Source organism: Plectropomus leopardus, chromosome 6 (assembly GCF_008729295.1).
Source record: "Plectropomus leopardus isolate mb chromosome 6, YSFRI_Pleo_2.0, whole genome shotgun sequence".
Taxonomy (NCBI): Eukaryota; Metazoa; Chordata; class Actinopteri; order Perciformes; family Serranidae; genus Plectropomus; species Plectropomus leopardus.
Window position 1 is genome coordinate 15,258,949 of NC_056468.1, and position 16,881 is coordinate 15,275,829.

General features: G+C 40.8%; 1 protein-coding gene across 3 annotated transcripts in view; it reads left to right on the plus strand.

The window, feature by feature from the left end:
• fam172a (family with sequence similarity 172 member A) overlaps positions 1-16,881 on the plus strand; it is a 188,648-nt gene that overhangs the window by 116,904 nt on the left and 54,863 nt on the right. For all 3 annotated transcript variants that reach the window (XM_042488204.1, XM_042488202.1, XM_042488203.1), the window contains exon 10: positions 676-760. In XM_042488204.1, the coding sequence (XP_042344138.1) occupies positions 676-760 (85 nt within the window). The remainder of the gene's footprint in view (positions 1-675; positions 761-16,881) is intronic.

The window sequence follows — 16,881 nt, forward strand, 5'->3', positions numbered from 1 at the left end:
TTCTGACAGTAGAGTTGTCAACCACAGGGGGTTTGAGAGGACTAGGGGTGTTTGCAGGGGGTTATGGGTCAGCAAGCTGGGCAGACACCCTCCCCCAGGGCACTCACTGATCCACCATGGTAGAAGGCCTCAGCTCTCCACCACAAACAAACGCCAAGCTGTCTGAGCAACATGTCACAGAGCTTTTAATTGCTTGTTCCTGTCTCTCTCTCTTTCTCTCCCCCCACCTCGCTCAGGCACGCACACACCTCTTTCTAGATTATCGTCTCTCCCCCTTTCCTCTGCACCTGTCCCCTTTTTCTTTTGTCTCCATTGCCTCCCTATTTTTTCCTTTTCTTTCTCTGCATTTCTTTTTTGTCTCTAATATCTCTTTGAATTTCAATTATACTTGCTATATTTCTATAAAACTAAAAAACTATACATTTAAAGCATCAAGATAAAAGACATGCATTGTTAAATTAAATCCCTTCACTTATTATATTTCCATCTTTGAGCATATATTTCCTCTTGTGTGTGGGAGGTATAGTGGAGGATGCTCCTTTTTTTCATTTACCAAACACTCCACATTCCATAAGTAATCTATTATGTTTTGTAGACGCCACATAAAGCATATGATGTGAAAGCCTTTCTCTGAATTTTCAATTGTCAATGTCCTTTTTTCTGTTCTCCCTACAGCACTGCTGTAACTGGGTATCGAGTCCAGAGCCCCTGGACACACCACTGGATCCCATGCTGCCAGACTGCCCCCGAGTCTCTGCAGGTACCAAACACAACATAGCATTTCGTCAATGTTTCCAGTGATTGTGCAAGGAATTTGACTTGGTTCAATTTATGACAGTTGAACAGTTCTGGCCGCTAATACTTCCTTTCCACCAAAATTAGCGTGTGCGCACAGGCTTTTCAAACAAGTGTGAACTTGCTAAACATAGGCTATAGACTATTTCCCCATTGCTAGTGGACCAGAGCTGTGCACACAGCCCTGCAGCAGAGTATGCCTTTCTTAGTGTGTGAGGTTGTTTTTTTGTGTGTCATGTTTGACGTCACAGACAGGTCAGAAAACAGATAAACAGTGGACAGCAGCATAGATAGAGGTCTGTGAAAACTTTACAGTGGTTACTTCTCTTTATATATCTTTTTCTTACTTTATCTACTACCTATTCAGTCTCTCTTTCAAACTTTGTTCAGACTAATTTCGATCGATGTTTTTAGTGCCGTAGTGGAGACAGATTGTATTTAGTGGCAGCACGTCATTGCATTTCACTAGTTACAGAGCTAAAATTAGCGTGTTTCATGCAATACCAATCGGGGCTGGAGGCGAAGATACCTATGATTACTGCAGAGTCATTTGACTCAGGTGTGATGCCGATTGTATACTTTCCCATTGCATTAAAAAGGCTTTAACAGAGGGTCACAACCTTTTATGCAGTGAAAGTTAAAATAGTGGGTTTTGACTGTCATAGATATAATAAAAGATTAATAAACTGTTCAAAAATCATTACCACAGGTTGCTTTCAGATTGCCGCCAATCAAAATGCTAGTCGCTGATATTGGTGCACAGCAGACTCCTCATATGAGTTTGAGTCTGACTGAGGCTAAAACGTGTATTGCTTAAACACTCAAATGTTTCCTGTAATGCTGACATGAGCCATCTTAATTGGCTCTGCTCTTTTAACGGTCAACTTGGCATAACAAGTTGACAGGGCGTGAGGCCAGATCCAGAATTTCTAAATTGGGGTGAAAGAGTAGATCTGCCTCCTGCCTCTTATCAGATTTTCACTTAAGCTAAAACTATCAATCAGCATTTTTACATACTTTAAACATGTCTGGAGCAGGACTAAAGATAGCTTAAAAGTGGGAGTGATCTCTTCTGGAAGAAAAATGGAAATAGGTGGTTTTAATAGACACAAATGCTTTCCTATGTGTTTATTTTACCTCTGTATACTGCGTGTGTTCATCAGTGGCCTATAGCAGTGCACACGTACAGATTATCAGTGTTCAGTCAACGCAGTGTAGTGCAGATGTTGCCATTATTTATTCTTGTGTGTGCATGCGCACATGCTTGTGGGTGTTGGGTAGATCGGAGGTCTTAGTAGCACTGATTGAGGAAGATCATTGTCAGAGAAACTGAGAAACTGAAGCGGCGGCAGATTATCTTGAAACACAAACACTGGCAGAAACAGATGCTGTCTCACACATGCTACAGAAAAAGTGCCGTTTGATTTTGTTTCTATTTTTGTCTTCTTTGTCGCACCCTCCTTTCTTTTTCATCATCTACGCTGTCTCCTATATTCATTAATCCTCTCCTGTGGTGTTTGGCTTCCTGTCCCTGTGCCCTCTCTGTGGTTGACTGGCCTTGATGATGTCACAGCCATCATGAGAATGTGTCCTTAATGTAGGATTAGGGTTGAAAGCTGTAATCCTCAACATGACCGTTGATAAGAGATGATGATTGCAGTGTTGTTTGAAGAGTGACACACATGCAGGCATGCACGCACAGGCGCACACACACAGGGAAACAAAAGGAGAGTCCTAACAGGAAAGAATATATTTGTCATGAGTATATAATGCACCTGTTTTTACTTTATGTGTATCAGTTGTTTCATGTGTACACACATACAAACACACATCCTTGTCTCATCACTCATTTTCATCATCACTCTGGCGGCCCTGCTTTATTCTCTTCAAAGCCCTTCTGTGACATCATGGTAAATGAATAGGTCATCTTACACATGCTCCACATGTTCGTGAATACATCTCCAACACTGCTATCTCATCTCTGCCACTAAAACACCATGTTCCACATGGAGCTGTGTGGGTGGGTGGCCTTAACATCTACCAGTGAATCAGCTCCTTGAAATGTCATCTAGTCTTCAATACAAAACCCCACACTGTATTTCATGTTCAAATGTCAGTATTTTACCTTGATTTTCTATGTCCCTTCTCTGTGACTGCTGATGGTCAAAGACAGCAACCTTTGAGCCAAGATATTGCCATCTACTTTTTGAAACTGCTGGCATGCCTGACATTGTCCCACTGCAGATCTGTTTGACACAGCGTCCATCTGTATGTATGCACTATTGACTCGTGCTCTATTGACTTTTGCTACTTTAACTGAGCTGAATAGATCTGAGTCTCTGGCCTGTTAACGGAGCTGCCAAATCTGCTTGTCTCTGGTCTTTTGGTGGCAGCTTCTGATGTCAAAGGTTGTCTCAGTCGTCTTTGTGTCCTTGGCAGCCTGGCAGGTTCACAGGCAGCAGCCATTGTGGTGAGAGTCACAGCAGAGCAACAGAGGTGACGAGGTTGAGAGAAGGTTGAGGGAAGGCTGTCAGGGCATCGTGGCCCAGCACTTCAATCAACCCACATACAGCTCCCAACGGTCACCTCTGAATGCTGTTGACTGGGTTGCTATGGTATGAGTATGTGTGTGTGCCTGAGTGTGTGTGTAGGTGCGGGTAATCAGGGTTGATCATAAAGTGTCTCTACAACAGAGAACAGACCGGTGAGTCCTTGTTGTCATGCACGCGCATATCCAAACACACACATCACAGTGTGAAGTACCGCTCTTGTGCAGAGCCAGACTGAGCCAGGCCCGGGGCGACTCTGCTGCTGTGGAGAATGGCATGTGATCAGACACACGCACACACTAAGATGTCTGAAGGCTAACAAAGTATTGGATGTGTGTTTAAATACAGGCACTGGAACTGGTCAGGCAGCATGATGGGAGAATGGGTTGAAGGACAAGTCTTGCCGTTGCTCTTTTTCCATCTCTGCGTCTGTTCTTCTCCCTCTCTTCTTCCACTTCTGACTTTCTCTATACATCTGCCTCTCCCCTCCTCTGCTTGCGTTCTGCCTCCCTGTGTGGAGCAGTGATGATATGATGATTGTGTTTTCCATGCTGGTAGACTCTTGGCAGAAGGAGGTAGGGAGAAGTGGAGGCAGAGCTTGTCTGTTATTCTTAATCATCTGTGAAGCGCCGGCGGTATACCAGCATGGCACTCTGACTGGGCTGGAAGGACCCAGAGAGAGAGGGAGAATAACGCATAGCAGGGGTGTCCGCTAACGTCTCTATTTCTTGTTCTAAATGCGATAAAAACCTGGACTCATTCCCTTCGCATTTGACTGGCTAGATTCCCTCCCTTTCATTTTTTTATACATATATTTTTTTGTCTTTATCTTTCTTCTTTTCACTCCATTCTTTTCCATCTTGCAAAAAGAATTTGTTCCCCCAAGAAGGTCATTGCTCTGGCGTTTGGCAGTGGCCTGGCACACTAGCAGAATTTTATCAGTTAGGAGCATGCCGAACACAGGCTAAATATGCAGATAAAGTGGAACCAATCTCCTGCTGGAAAAGCTCCCTTTGTGTGTGTCAGAGTGTGTGTGTGTGTGTGTGTGTGTGTGTGTGTGGAGTAAGTAAAAGGCTGACAGAAAAATAAGTCCAGGAGTGCTGGTTAAGTGAGGTTGCTGAGGCCTGCGCAAGATGTGATCATTCCAAATCTACGCTGCCGTCGAGATACAGAGAGAAGGATATACGCAAGAAGGGAGAGAATTAGCGTGATGAGAAAAAGATGGATGAAAAGAAAAGAAAATCCCAATTGTATAGTCATTTTTCTTGTAAGTGCTCCTGTGTTTTTGCTGCTTAGTTTATTGACTTTTTTTCTGGTGAGATGGATGATTAGTTGTCTGATCAGTGAAGATGCTGTTTCAAAGGTTGGAAAACCCCCCTTTGCTAATAACACACACACAGACACACACATACATAAGCACACACATGTGTACACACAACTTCCTCTTGGGTGATTACTCATTGTCCAAGCTGATTATTAATTACAAAGGGAGAGCTCTCCGAAGGTAAACACTGATTAATGGCTAACAAAAGTAAGTTAATGTCTTACCTGTACTTTAATTACCCACCCTGTTCTGTTACAAGCATCCCAACACAAGGCTGTAATTAACCCTAAAGGACTGCAGAAAGAGACTCACTTTCATTTTCTTTCTTTCTTTCTTTCTTTCTTTGTATGTATTTTTTTTTTTGTGCCCACCTTTCTTGCGTTCCTGCTAGGTTTTCCATAATTAAAAGTGAGGATTTTGTTGAAAGGATTTCTTGATTTTTTTTGTATCTTGAATGAAAATAGCAGGGAGTTGGCTGGAAAAGTGATGCAATATTGTTATAGAAATGAGAAATAATTTCTGTGCAATGACATGGGAGGTCACTCTGCCTTTCTTCTTTACCTAAGGCTCATACTTCTGTGGCTCAGTGTTATTAATGTACCAAGATACCACAGAGACACAAAAGAGTGCCTCAGAATAAAAGCTGATACAGAGCATGCACGCACACATGCACGCGCGTGCCCACGCACACGCACACACACACACACTGTTAAGCTCTTATTGCGAATGTGCTCCGTCCTGCTGTAGGTTTGACTTGACTGTAACCCTCACCTCCCTGAGCCACGCACCACTGACCGTGAAACACCTCTAACTGTCTGCACCTCTTCACCACACACACACACACTGTCTGATTGATGTTAGTGTGACTTAACGCTTTGAGAGGAAACTCAGGCCCACTCAAATTAACCTCACCCCCTCCATCCACTGTTTTTTCAGCTTGGTAAGGTGGAAGTCCGCTGTCTCGATGGAAGATCACATGAAAATGTGTATGTGTTTGTGCCTGTGTTTTCACATATGTGCTTCAGTGTTTTCTTAGCCTGACCGGCACACGTTACGCGGGTGTTGCAGGAAATAGACAAGTAAACTTTGGTGAACCGGACCCTAACCTCTGACCTGGATTCACTGAGGTTGGATCAGGCTATTGTCTGGGTCACATTTGTGACAGACCATATCACATTAGTGTGGAAAATGCTGAGACTGAGCACAACTGATCTCTGGTATCGGTGTGTCTGTCAGAAAATAAAGTTCCAATTTGTGAGATGGAATAACAATTTGATTTGTGATTATACAGTGATATCACAAACTACAACCCTATTATCAGAAAACCAACTTAAAGTGGATTTTGTTTAGTTGAGCAGTGATTCTTGAGTACTCTTTGTATCTTTTCCTTATATGTAATATTTTCTTTGGATACCCAAGTCATCAAATAATGAAAATTTCTGATAATTTCTTTTTCTTCAGTGCCTGAGTAAATCTCAGACAATGCTTCCCTGGTGATGACTGGGCGATTGCACCAGTTTACCGCCCTCAAACTAGAGGCACAGTGCTGGGGTCATATTGAAGGCATTCAGTTAAGAAGAGAAAAAAAGTTGAGTCAGAAATGCGTGGTTGGTGGAGACTATGCTGTGCATAGATCTTTTTTATCTATTCTCTTTTTTTCTCTTTGTGTGATTTGTGTTTTGGAGACTGGAGGGCCAGGTTTAGTTTCAGAAGCATTATGCCATGACATTACTCGGGGAACTAAATCTTCAGCAGCTTAAAGTCTTTTCAGCAAGAACAAAACAAACTTTCTTGACCTTGGTAACAGCTTGATTTTACAATAACCAGCTGGACTTTGTTAGAGATCTCAGCCAGGTGTGTTGTTCTTATTCTGCTCTATTGGTACTCTATTGGTCTATTGAAGACACCTGAAAGTGACAGTTAAAGAAACATGGGAAAAGATTTGCACCATGTTAGAGCTGGAAAACAACTGCAGTTTTCAAGATAACAACGACTAGAAATGTCAGACTGGAGGTTCAGGCAGACAGTGAGGGCTCTTTGGCTGTGGATAACAGTCTGTAACCTTGCTTAAAGCAAGTAAATATGTTTTGACAGTCTAACAAATAAAAAGTCCTGCCATCTGATAATTTTTTGGAAGAAAATAAAGCCTGGATTACAATTATGTTGGAAGTACACTGATTATACTTTTGATAAATAAGGAAACTGGAAAGAGTGTTGAGTCATGCACAGCTTGTGTTTAGGTGGAAGACTTTTGTGTTGATTTTCTTAATGTTCTACAGACATAAAGAGTTAGATCTGAAACATTTATGGTATGTTACAGCTGGGGAATGGACTGTTTGATTGCTCTTCTGTTGCTAAGGCAACATCTTTGGTCCCTGTTTACTTCCTGTCAGGTAGAGCATTAACAAACATTTCAGTTGCTTTTATGCATATGACGTCATACATCGGTGCACTGTCCAGATGGAGGGCACAACTAGAGGCAAAGACTATCAATATTGCACAAGTGGCTATGATTTGCTCTGTTTATGGTTGTTCCAATTGATCAAGTCTTGAAAATAAAAGGGAGCAGTAAAAAGTTGGCACATGTGCTCACCTGGCCAAAAAAAAGTTGGCTGTCATTTCAGTTGTGGACCACACCCCTCACAAAGTAGTAGTAGTTCACTTAACACTTGTACACTGTCATTAGCTAGCCATTTAACTCAAGTTACATTAGGAGGTCTGGAGGATGAGGTAGTTTGTAATAATGGATTTATCACATCCTGCCCTCTATCGAAAGTTTGTGCACCATAATGGTAACATGATTGCAAAAATAGGAAATACACTTGAACCCCTATAGAACGCTTTTTTTTGTCAAGTTTGAAATGGTTTATAGGGAGCGTGTTTGGTCCTGGATAACTGTGTTTTGATTTTTATATTCAACAAGTAAAAAAATGAAGGTTATGCGTCATAGTTCTGTGAGCACAGGCAGAGAACCTCAGAAGTTTGTATGCACTAGTTTAGCCAATACATTGATAAAAATATTCAGCTTTATCTACTTAAAAATATTAAGGCACCTTTTTGCATGAGATTATTATGTAGATCAAGCAAGACTGGTCTTTGTATGATCTACAATTTTTTCTCTATGTAAGAAATACATCCATGTAAAGTCAGCTTAATTTTGCCAGTAAAATAACTTAATTTTTCAAGTCAACCTAATTTTTGTCCCTATAAATTTACTTGTAAAATAAAGTAGATCAAGCACAATATTTTTCAGTGAAATATCATGGCAATTAAGTTATTACATTTTATAATAAGCATGGAACTGCTAATCCTTACTGTACTCTCCATTTAAATGTCTGTCAAACCCAAACGTGGCATCCACAACTGTGCCCATACAACATCCCAACCTTCCTGTAAAACCTAAAACTGTGCAGCAAGATCATTCAAATCCACAAAAATTTAAATTTAAATGCATACCACAATTACCCAAAGATACCATATATGTTTTGCTCAATTCAGGGAAAATGAGTTAATGAGGCCATTTGATGAAAAGGTGCAGTCATGAAAAGATAGTCCAGTAGTCTCAAAGGAATAAGAGGTGGTAGTGAGTTGAGAGATTAGATAAAAACATTCATTTTTGTAAAACCAACCACAGAAAAATCAGGTTCATGATGGTTGCTATCTTTTGGTAGTCCACGTCTTGACACGAGTGCCATGGTATCAAATGCTGGGAACATGAATGACATGAATGACATTTAATATCTGTTATATGGTGAAGCACCGGATTGAAATGTATTTAACTCTCAGCTGCCTTGGCTCGAGTGGTACCTTGGCTCATTATCAAGAGTCTGGTATATAAGAGACAAACAGGAGAGTAAAGAAATACACTGAATATCTTCCCTTTTTGCTTTAGTGTTCTTTTACTTAAGTTTTTATTTGTATGGATTTTGTGACATCTGAGTCAGAGTCATTGAAAGGTTGCATGTGTTGAAGAAGATGTTTTAGGTCATGACAGCTGGAAGAAAGGAAGAAGTCTTGTCTGTTTAAGGGTTCCTTTGCTTAAAGAGCTAAAGATGTGTGAATGTGATGCTTTATTAATGTGGAAACACATTTAGACACAAGAGTTCAGCATAAATGAATAATGACATTGAAGCTTAAGATGCAAACCTTTTCTTGAAAGGAATATGGATTGCTATCCCATTTATATAATACTTGGGCCTCAAGTGTGCATAGATTTCTTTAATAGTGGGTTCAATGAAATGGCTCAGGCCATGAAAGAAATATTGGGTTTTCTCTCCATTTTAGAACATTTTAGATGTTTGTTTTTAACCCCTTTCTCACAACCCTGAGAGAAATACCACGGAAGAAATAAAGCAATTGAAATGTTGCCTTACATCAGAAACTTTTGCAGCAGTTCATCGTTAAAAATATCTGAATCAACCTTGATAAATTCCACCACCATATCTTTACTGTGTGTCTTGGACGCAACACTGCCCCCAGCCCTTTGTTGGGTCACAGTATTGTTGCATGGTGACAGGGCAATCTGTTTCGACATGTAGGTTGCCGTCTCTCAGGGACATTTCCTTTGATTCAAAGACTTGACCACTTTGATTCAATACTTTGATTCAATTCTCGAGGACTGTTTGTGTTTATTGATCTGTTCCAGCGCTTTGCTTTTTGTTGGACATGAATCTTCGCCCTGATCAGAATCAAAGATATGCCGACATAGTCAATAGACAAACCCTTGTTACAGGTCCAAGACAAGGGTGTTTCCAACAGAAGGAAATAAAGTTGATCAATATGTCAAGCTAATAATTGCACAAGCTTGTCAAAGTTAAACACTATGTAATTCATCAGCAGCAGAGATGTGACATTCATGAAATGTTGACCATTGGATTATCTAATCTTGACAGCTCATTTGAGTTATGTGAAGATATTGCTTCTGTAGTTACTGATTTTAAAAATCAGTTCTTGTAAAATTAACACGATTTACTTTTGGTGTCACACTGGAAATGAACAGCGGTGTCCCTGAAATGTCCTGCCCAGCATGTGCAGACTTTCTCACTCTTGATACTCTTGATTTTATTTTGTCTCTAAAGCCCCATTTTTTCTAACAACATTTCCAGCAATCACTTTTTTTTCTTTTGTTCTTTTGAAAGAAATTTTAAGGGAACTATGGCTAAGCAACAATGGATGAACTTAATACTTTTTCCAGCTTTATGTTTTTTTCTCTTTCTCTTTCGCCTTTCAGCTTTGTTAACTGTTGTTCAATGTAGAAAGATTAAAATTAAATACTGTCCTACAGAAGTTCTTTTGGAACTGTCATTTACGCTTCTCTTCACATGTCATCGTTAAAATTGGTTCAGATAATTCCACTTGAAAATATCAAAGCTTTGGCAAATAAAAAATACAGGTTTTTAAATGTTAATGCTTTTGCCTTTATTACGTCTGGGTTTAGGTGTTTTAGAAATCTATATTTTTATGTGACATGCATGCATGAAGGATGCTGACAAGATGTGAAGTGTGATTTATAATCACATCTCACATGCCGAGCACTACTGCTTTACAGTTTAGGCTATTGTGATTATGCTAACTAGAAGCGTGTCTGGAAAAACCCAGTCTGTGGTCTTCAGTTCACCCCTGTACTAGGTAAACTCTATCCAGGAGGCATTTTATCCTCTCCTCCTTTCTCCTACTCTACCCATCATCCCAGGAAAAGGAAGAAAGGGGAGAGACAAAAAGGGAAAAGCCTGGCATGCATAAATGAAAGTTCAACAAGGTTCAATGAAACACTTATACAATTTGCTGCAATATAGTGGGGTTTTATAATCTCATTATCATCTTAGTGCCAGATTTGCCCATGAGGGCTGTTCCGTATTCACTCTTATTAGCTCCTCAGATTTGTCCATTTGTCCTTCTGCTACCCGGCTCGCAGCCAATCACTGGGACAGAATCTCTAATAAATACCCCCTCCTTCTTGTTTTATCTCCACTTTTATTTTTTTCTCTTGCCATACCTCCTACTGCTTTATTTATGCTTTTTTTTGCTGTGGGGCAAACATCAAGCGTTTTATTCAGCAGTCTGCTAATAACTGTATATATTTCTTTCTATAGAAGTTGTTTCCCTGTAAGCACAACTGTATCTACAGTATACAGTATCTAAGCCATTATTTTGAAAATATACTTTGACTTGAATCCTTCTTATGCGTGACTTAGGATCATATTTCTTCAACCACATAAAAGTAGTAAGGTTCAGACCACAGGAAGAATTGTCATAACATTTGAGAATCTAATTTTGTTGTCCAAATTTTTCATGTTATTTTCAAGAAATTTCAACATAGGTACGTGTTGGTCAAAAGGCACCACCCTGGTAGTGTTTTTAATCGCTTTAATGCTTATGGCCAGGCTTTTTCCTCTCTGAGTATGCAGGGTCAGATGGGGGAGCTAACGTACAGGGTACAGTAGAGCAGGTCACAGGCTGCTTTTGAATCCCCAAGCCTCTGAGCTACTCAGGGTAGTGTCCATCCCTGGTCACTCAGAGGGCATCCCCAGATTAGTGCTTCACAGACATGGATCTCATTTGCCCATATGGCCTCTTTTCATTGACCTGATATAGGCTCTAATCCGCCCAGCCTTTACCCCTGACCTCCAACCACTTAGAAAAAAGAACACACAGTCCATGCATATACCGCATTTGATGACTTCAGAGTTAAGTGTAAAAATTAGGATGAAAGATGGTGGCCGGTGTGTTGTTGATCATTAGTGGGACTTTACAGTAGCGACCAGTTCAGATTTTGATGTAGTCTAAAAAGCAAGAAAAAACCTTAGAAACATGCTGAGTTCTTGTGGCTGTAGACCGGTGTTAGATGCATTCCCTGTTTCTGGAAATAATCCAGTAATCCCCAGTGGGGCACAACAAATCCGAACCACTGCTAGCATTATAACTCTTAGCCATCACCTTCATCCTATAGTCTCCTGGTATCGCTGTAGCCCTGTTTACAAGGCATATGTTGCTGCCCAACAAGTGTTAGAGTGATGCTATGCATGTAGCAACACCCCTCTGATGATACTTATCATCATTAGTGGAGTTGGCCTTGTGAGAAGATGAGAGGATAACCATGCCAAATAAAAATCTGAATAGCACCATGTTTGCTACTCTGGAGGTATTTTTTAACATTTAATTGTCATTAACTGATACATGCATTACTCCTGAAATACCTACTGCTTTTTTAGTCTAAATATTGTAAATATTTTGGCAGTACATGCAGTATTCCTCATGGCTCTTGCCACTAGGTTAACTTAGTTGATGGGATAAAGTAGATTAGAGCAGAAAGAGGTTAATCTATTGAATAATCACATGAGAGTGTCACCATAAATCCTTATATGTTCACACTACCAAAAAGAAGGGAAGCTAATTCATTGCTCGACAGCATTCAAAAATATGAATGTGACTGTATATTCACTGGTTATGCACAATATTAAAAAAACATATTGCAAACATATTGTCAGGTATTACAATTGTGATATGACTCACAATTTTAGTGTAAATTCCAGTCCATCCTGGAAGAGGGATCCCTCATCATCCTCTGCCGCTCTTCCTGAGCGCCCCCCCTTTGTTGATGTGAGGGTCTAAGGGCTGAGGGATGCAGGTAGGCTAGGTATCTCTATAGCATCACAATACTTCATGTATTGGGGTATATTGTGTCACATTTTTATCTTTATAAAAAACTGCAGCTCCTGCAATTTGGATATTACGCTTGACCATACTGCAATTTCAATTATGTTTCAATCAGTTATGTAGTTTGACTATTCACTTGAAATGACAAAGCAGGAAGACAAATCCCATAAATACAGATATATGTATTTTCTTCTTTTCTTACAGCAAACATTCCAATAAAGCTGTTAACACTTTTGATTTCTGAGATTAGACCACCTGCTCTTTTTGACTATGTATACTGTTCAAACAGGTCAATTTGAGTTTAGCTGCCATCTTTTCTTGATTACCTACAGTAGTCAACAATTTGTAACTGACTGCAAATACAGAGTGGGTAGTTATATTGTGGTGCAAAGGGAATTTTGTTGCTCCTCATTCTTAATACAATTTATGATTGTGGCTTCCCCAAGTGTGTTATTACTGTAATTTTGTGCAAGTTAGATGTTTTGTTTTGTTATTTTACTGATCTTCTCCTGAGCTCTGTTGGGTTTGTTATACATTTCTTTTTAAATGGAGACTGTTATTGTTATGGGTTCATGAGGTCAGTTCATAAGGTGTAGCTGTTAATTGATACACACAAACACACACACATACTGTATGCTCAAAGACTGGATTGAAGAACCCATGCTGAGTTCCAACATCTGCAAAAGCCACTCAATATGATTTAATATGACTGTGTGCACGCTGTAAGTGAGTGAGAGCGAAGAGTTTAGATTTTTTTCTGCTGAGTTTAAAACCACCACTCCTATTTAGCTAAACCTTTTTGATGTATTGTGGCAGTAGCTTTTACCCCCTCGCTTTGTTTCTGCACAATTAGATTATAATTAAATGCACATTTAATATGATTGTTGTGAAATTTAAAAAAAAAAAAAAAAGAGCAAACATTAAAGCTGTGAGAATGTATTTGGAATGCACATAATTGCCAAAGAGATGATTAGAAAATGAAAGAAAAAAAATCACCCTTGAAAGTCCTTGAGTCATAATCAGCCTCAAATTATAATGTTTATTTCTCCTTTTTTGCTGAGAAAAGGAAATTACATCTTATTTATATAATTATGTAAACAAAAGTGATGGTAGATTCCAAGACTAGCCAGGTTTTAAATATGCAGCAGTGACCTTGGATCCTCCCCTGTGCTCCAAGTTGACAGATAAAAACTTTATTAACTGGCCATCTCCAGGACAGGAGACAAACCGCCCGTGAAACCGATGTGCGCTAGTATTAGAGAAATGTGGCAATTAGAGGATGATTTTTTTTTTTAGTCAAAGCACTAAGGAGTAGAAAGGGGTATAATAAACGCAGCTTGTTTGTAGCCTAGGAAGCAGCAATTATAAAGTGCTTGGAGAGTTGTTGTGCTCATTGTGCCTGGGAGTAATGAGATAGTCTGCACTGATCCCTCACTGATGCTGTGGCTCTGAGTCCTTACGCCTCTTTTCCTGCTTCTCTTGTTTATCCACCAACATCCTCTGACCATCGCTGGCCTGTCACTGCTCTGGGCAGTGCTAGGTGACCTTTGACCTGTGCGTCAGCGGACTTTTCTGCTCTGAAAACGCTCTGGCACAGAGTTGAAGCAACAGGGCGATAAATGTGTCATGAAGTGCAGTGTTGTGTGTTTTCCTCAGCGTTCAACTAAGTGGGTTTGTTTTACCAGCAAACCAATCGCTCTGTAAACAATTGCCTTGATTTTCAAAGGTCTAATTTCAAATGTTATTAGGCTATATTCAGTCTGCAGGCAAAGGTGGCCCAGAGCTAGATTATTTTCTTATATGTGACTCAGATCTTTTTTTTCCCCTTAATTACATGAGTAGAAAATATCACATTAAATCTGATCCTTTCAATTCTGATTTCATATGTGGTCCTAAGTCAGATACAGGTCTGATTTTTTCGCCATGTGACCAGTCTAAGTCTGAACAGTCATATTGGAATACATGCAACTTTTATGTCACCCTTATCAGAATTCTGCTCTGGCAGGAGTCACTCAGTGACTTCAAACATGGAAGACAGCTAAGATGGACAGAGTTAAAAGTTGACCTTGACATCCTGAAAATTTGGCTAAATTTTTTTTAGTGAAGTCTCTCATGTCACAATCTCACCACTCCTGGCCCTGCATCCATATTCACATGCACCTCCATACAGTAGTGTTAAAAAAATGTTGCTCTTCCTCCTCATTTCTGTCCATGTTATCATCTGCTCACGAATTCACTATCTGCTATTGCACATAAAATTATTTGTGAAGCTGTAATGGCTGACTGTAGTCACCTCCATGTTTCCTTCTGTATGATAGCATGCTGTGTGTGATGTCTTTGTTATCGTTTTGTTTTGTTTTTGTTCATGTGAGTCAGTTAAGGATCGCTATCAGGTCACGCTGCAATCTGATTTTGGCCTAATTAAGAAAAAAAAAGAAGAAGAAAACAGCCAAACAAAAAAGTTGGATCTGACCAATGAATCCCAATTAAGCACTAAGGCTGGCAGTGTGAATGTAGCCTTAGGGTCCTGACAAAGCACGCTGATGGTTAGCCAGTGGTCAATATAGGACTGTGAGTGTATGTCACCAAAATTTTAGTGGTATGTCTCACAACCACTGGCACTTGTTGTCCCTAGTTGGCCTTTTTTTTGGTAGATTCAGCATGTTGAATCAATATTGAACCCTGCTGAGTCTGTTGGTGAATGACATCGATGTGTTTGAGCCATTAGTCTCACTTGTTTTACTTTATTTTCTCTATGACAACTTTGTCGTAAGAGGTCTCTCAAATTAAGTTGACTGAAATACTCCAAACCAAGGAAACCCAACTGGGATCTTGTTATAAACATATTCAGTCTGTATCTGGAGATTTTGAAGTTTAGCCTTTGTCTATCGGTGTTATCATATCATTTTTCTTTATAACTTTTCAGACACCTTCTGTCCATCCTCTCACTCTGAAGCTTTGGTTAACTCCCCTGAGGCCTGCTAACTGTGTCATGTGTGACAGGTCATGTTGAGAGATGTGGTTTTGTGTTGTGAGCCCTTACACTTGGGTGAAGATATGTGTGCATGCATTCCTGCACTTACAGATGCTCACCTACACTTGTGTGTATGTCCTCTCAAGAAGAAAAAGAAGAATGCTGTGTGTATGGGAATGTTATCTGGGTGACCTAGAGACAGACTGGTTATCACCTCTGTGAGCCTCTCAGGACAAAACTACAAAGCCAGCGGAAAAACACCACTCCTGCTTTCCCCCCTGCCTCTGCGTGTGTGTGCTGGTCAGCCTGTATGTCCACCCACTGCAGGGCTCACCTCCTATCTAATCAACATAGACAGGCGACTTGTCTCCACACACACACACACACACACACACACACACCAAATGTATGCTCAAGACTAAAATGCACACAGACATGCTTAGAGATAGCCCTACACATGTAGACACACTCGGTGATACACCCCTTACGACACATGCACACAACACACGTATACACCCACTTGCTGATAATGACAGACATACTCACATTGATTTTGGCCTGCTCTGGCTTCACAGATATGAGTAGCTGTTGCAGTGAGATGTGAGAGTGGCCCAGAGGGCAGAGAAGGGGGTCTAAGGCCAAGTGCTAGACATGCAGATCAGGTAGCGGAGGGCGCCACAAGGTTGGACAGGGTGGGGGCTTAGGGCATAGAGGAAATAAATTGGGCCTCCTGACTCTGAGGGAGAGTCCCCATCCTTGAGCCCAGACTGCAGTGTGTCTCTGGCCCCTCTTCCAACCACCACCACCCTACCTACCCTAACAGAGTGTCCAGCCACCAAGGAGACAGTTTGAGATGCAAAAGGGTGGGGTCAGCGTCCGGAGGCGCAAATTCCAAATCCATCTTTGGCGCCATTTTAATCCCCTTTTGTTTGGCTTATGAATTGCTTTTTTTTTTCTTTCCGAGTGCATGCCAGCCGACCTTCTGATGTTACATAGTGCAGCTCCCCTTTGCCCCCAACCCTGCCCTCTGAACAACATGTGGCCAGATGACAAAACCCTAAACAAAAGAGGTAGATTGCCATAGCAGAAGAAAGGTGGGGGCGCGCATTTTGTGTCTGCAACACTTCATGAGTGCTAAGCGAGGTTGGCACCAGCTGCTGGAGCAGAGTCGAGGAGAATCGGGGGGAAGTGAATTGCGTTTGGCACCAGGCAGCTATCAGGCAGTAATTAGTATAGCTAACATCCCAGATGAAGGAGTCAAGTCTAGGTCAGGGTAAAAAACTTCAAGGGTCTTAGCGGGTAAGGGTTGGAGGCCAAGCCATGCCCCCTCCCCTCCCTGAATATAAGCTCATGCCGTGCCTGCTCAGATTAGCTGAAATCTGTGTTGACCTTTGACCTTGAGGTGTCGCAACCAGTCACATGTCAGGCTGGCTCCTGTGGACCACGCTGGATATGTTCATATTAGATTGGCTCAGTAGTTCCTACTCAAGACCTGCCCAACCAGACCCAACTCGAAGATTTAGTCTTACACACGATGAGGCTTTTGACATAGATGTTACCTTACAGCTTAAACCCATGCTTGG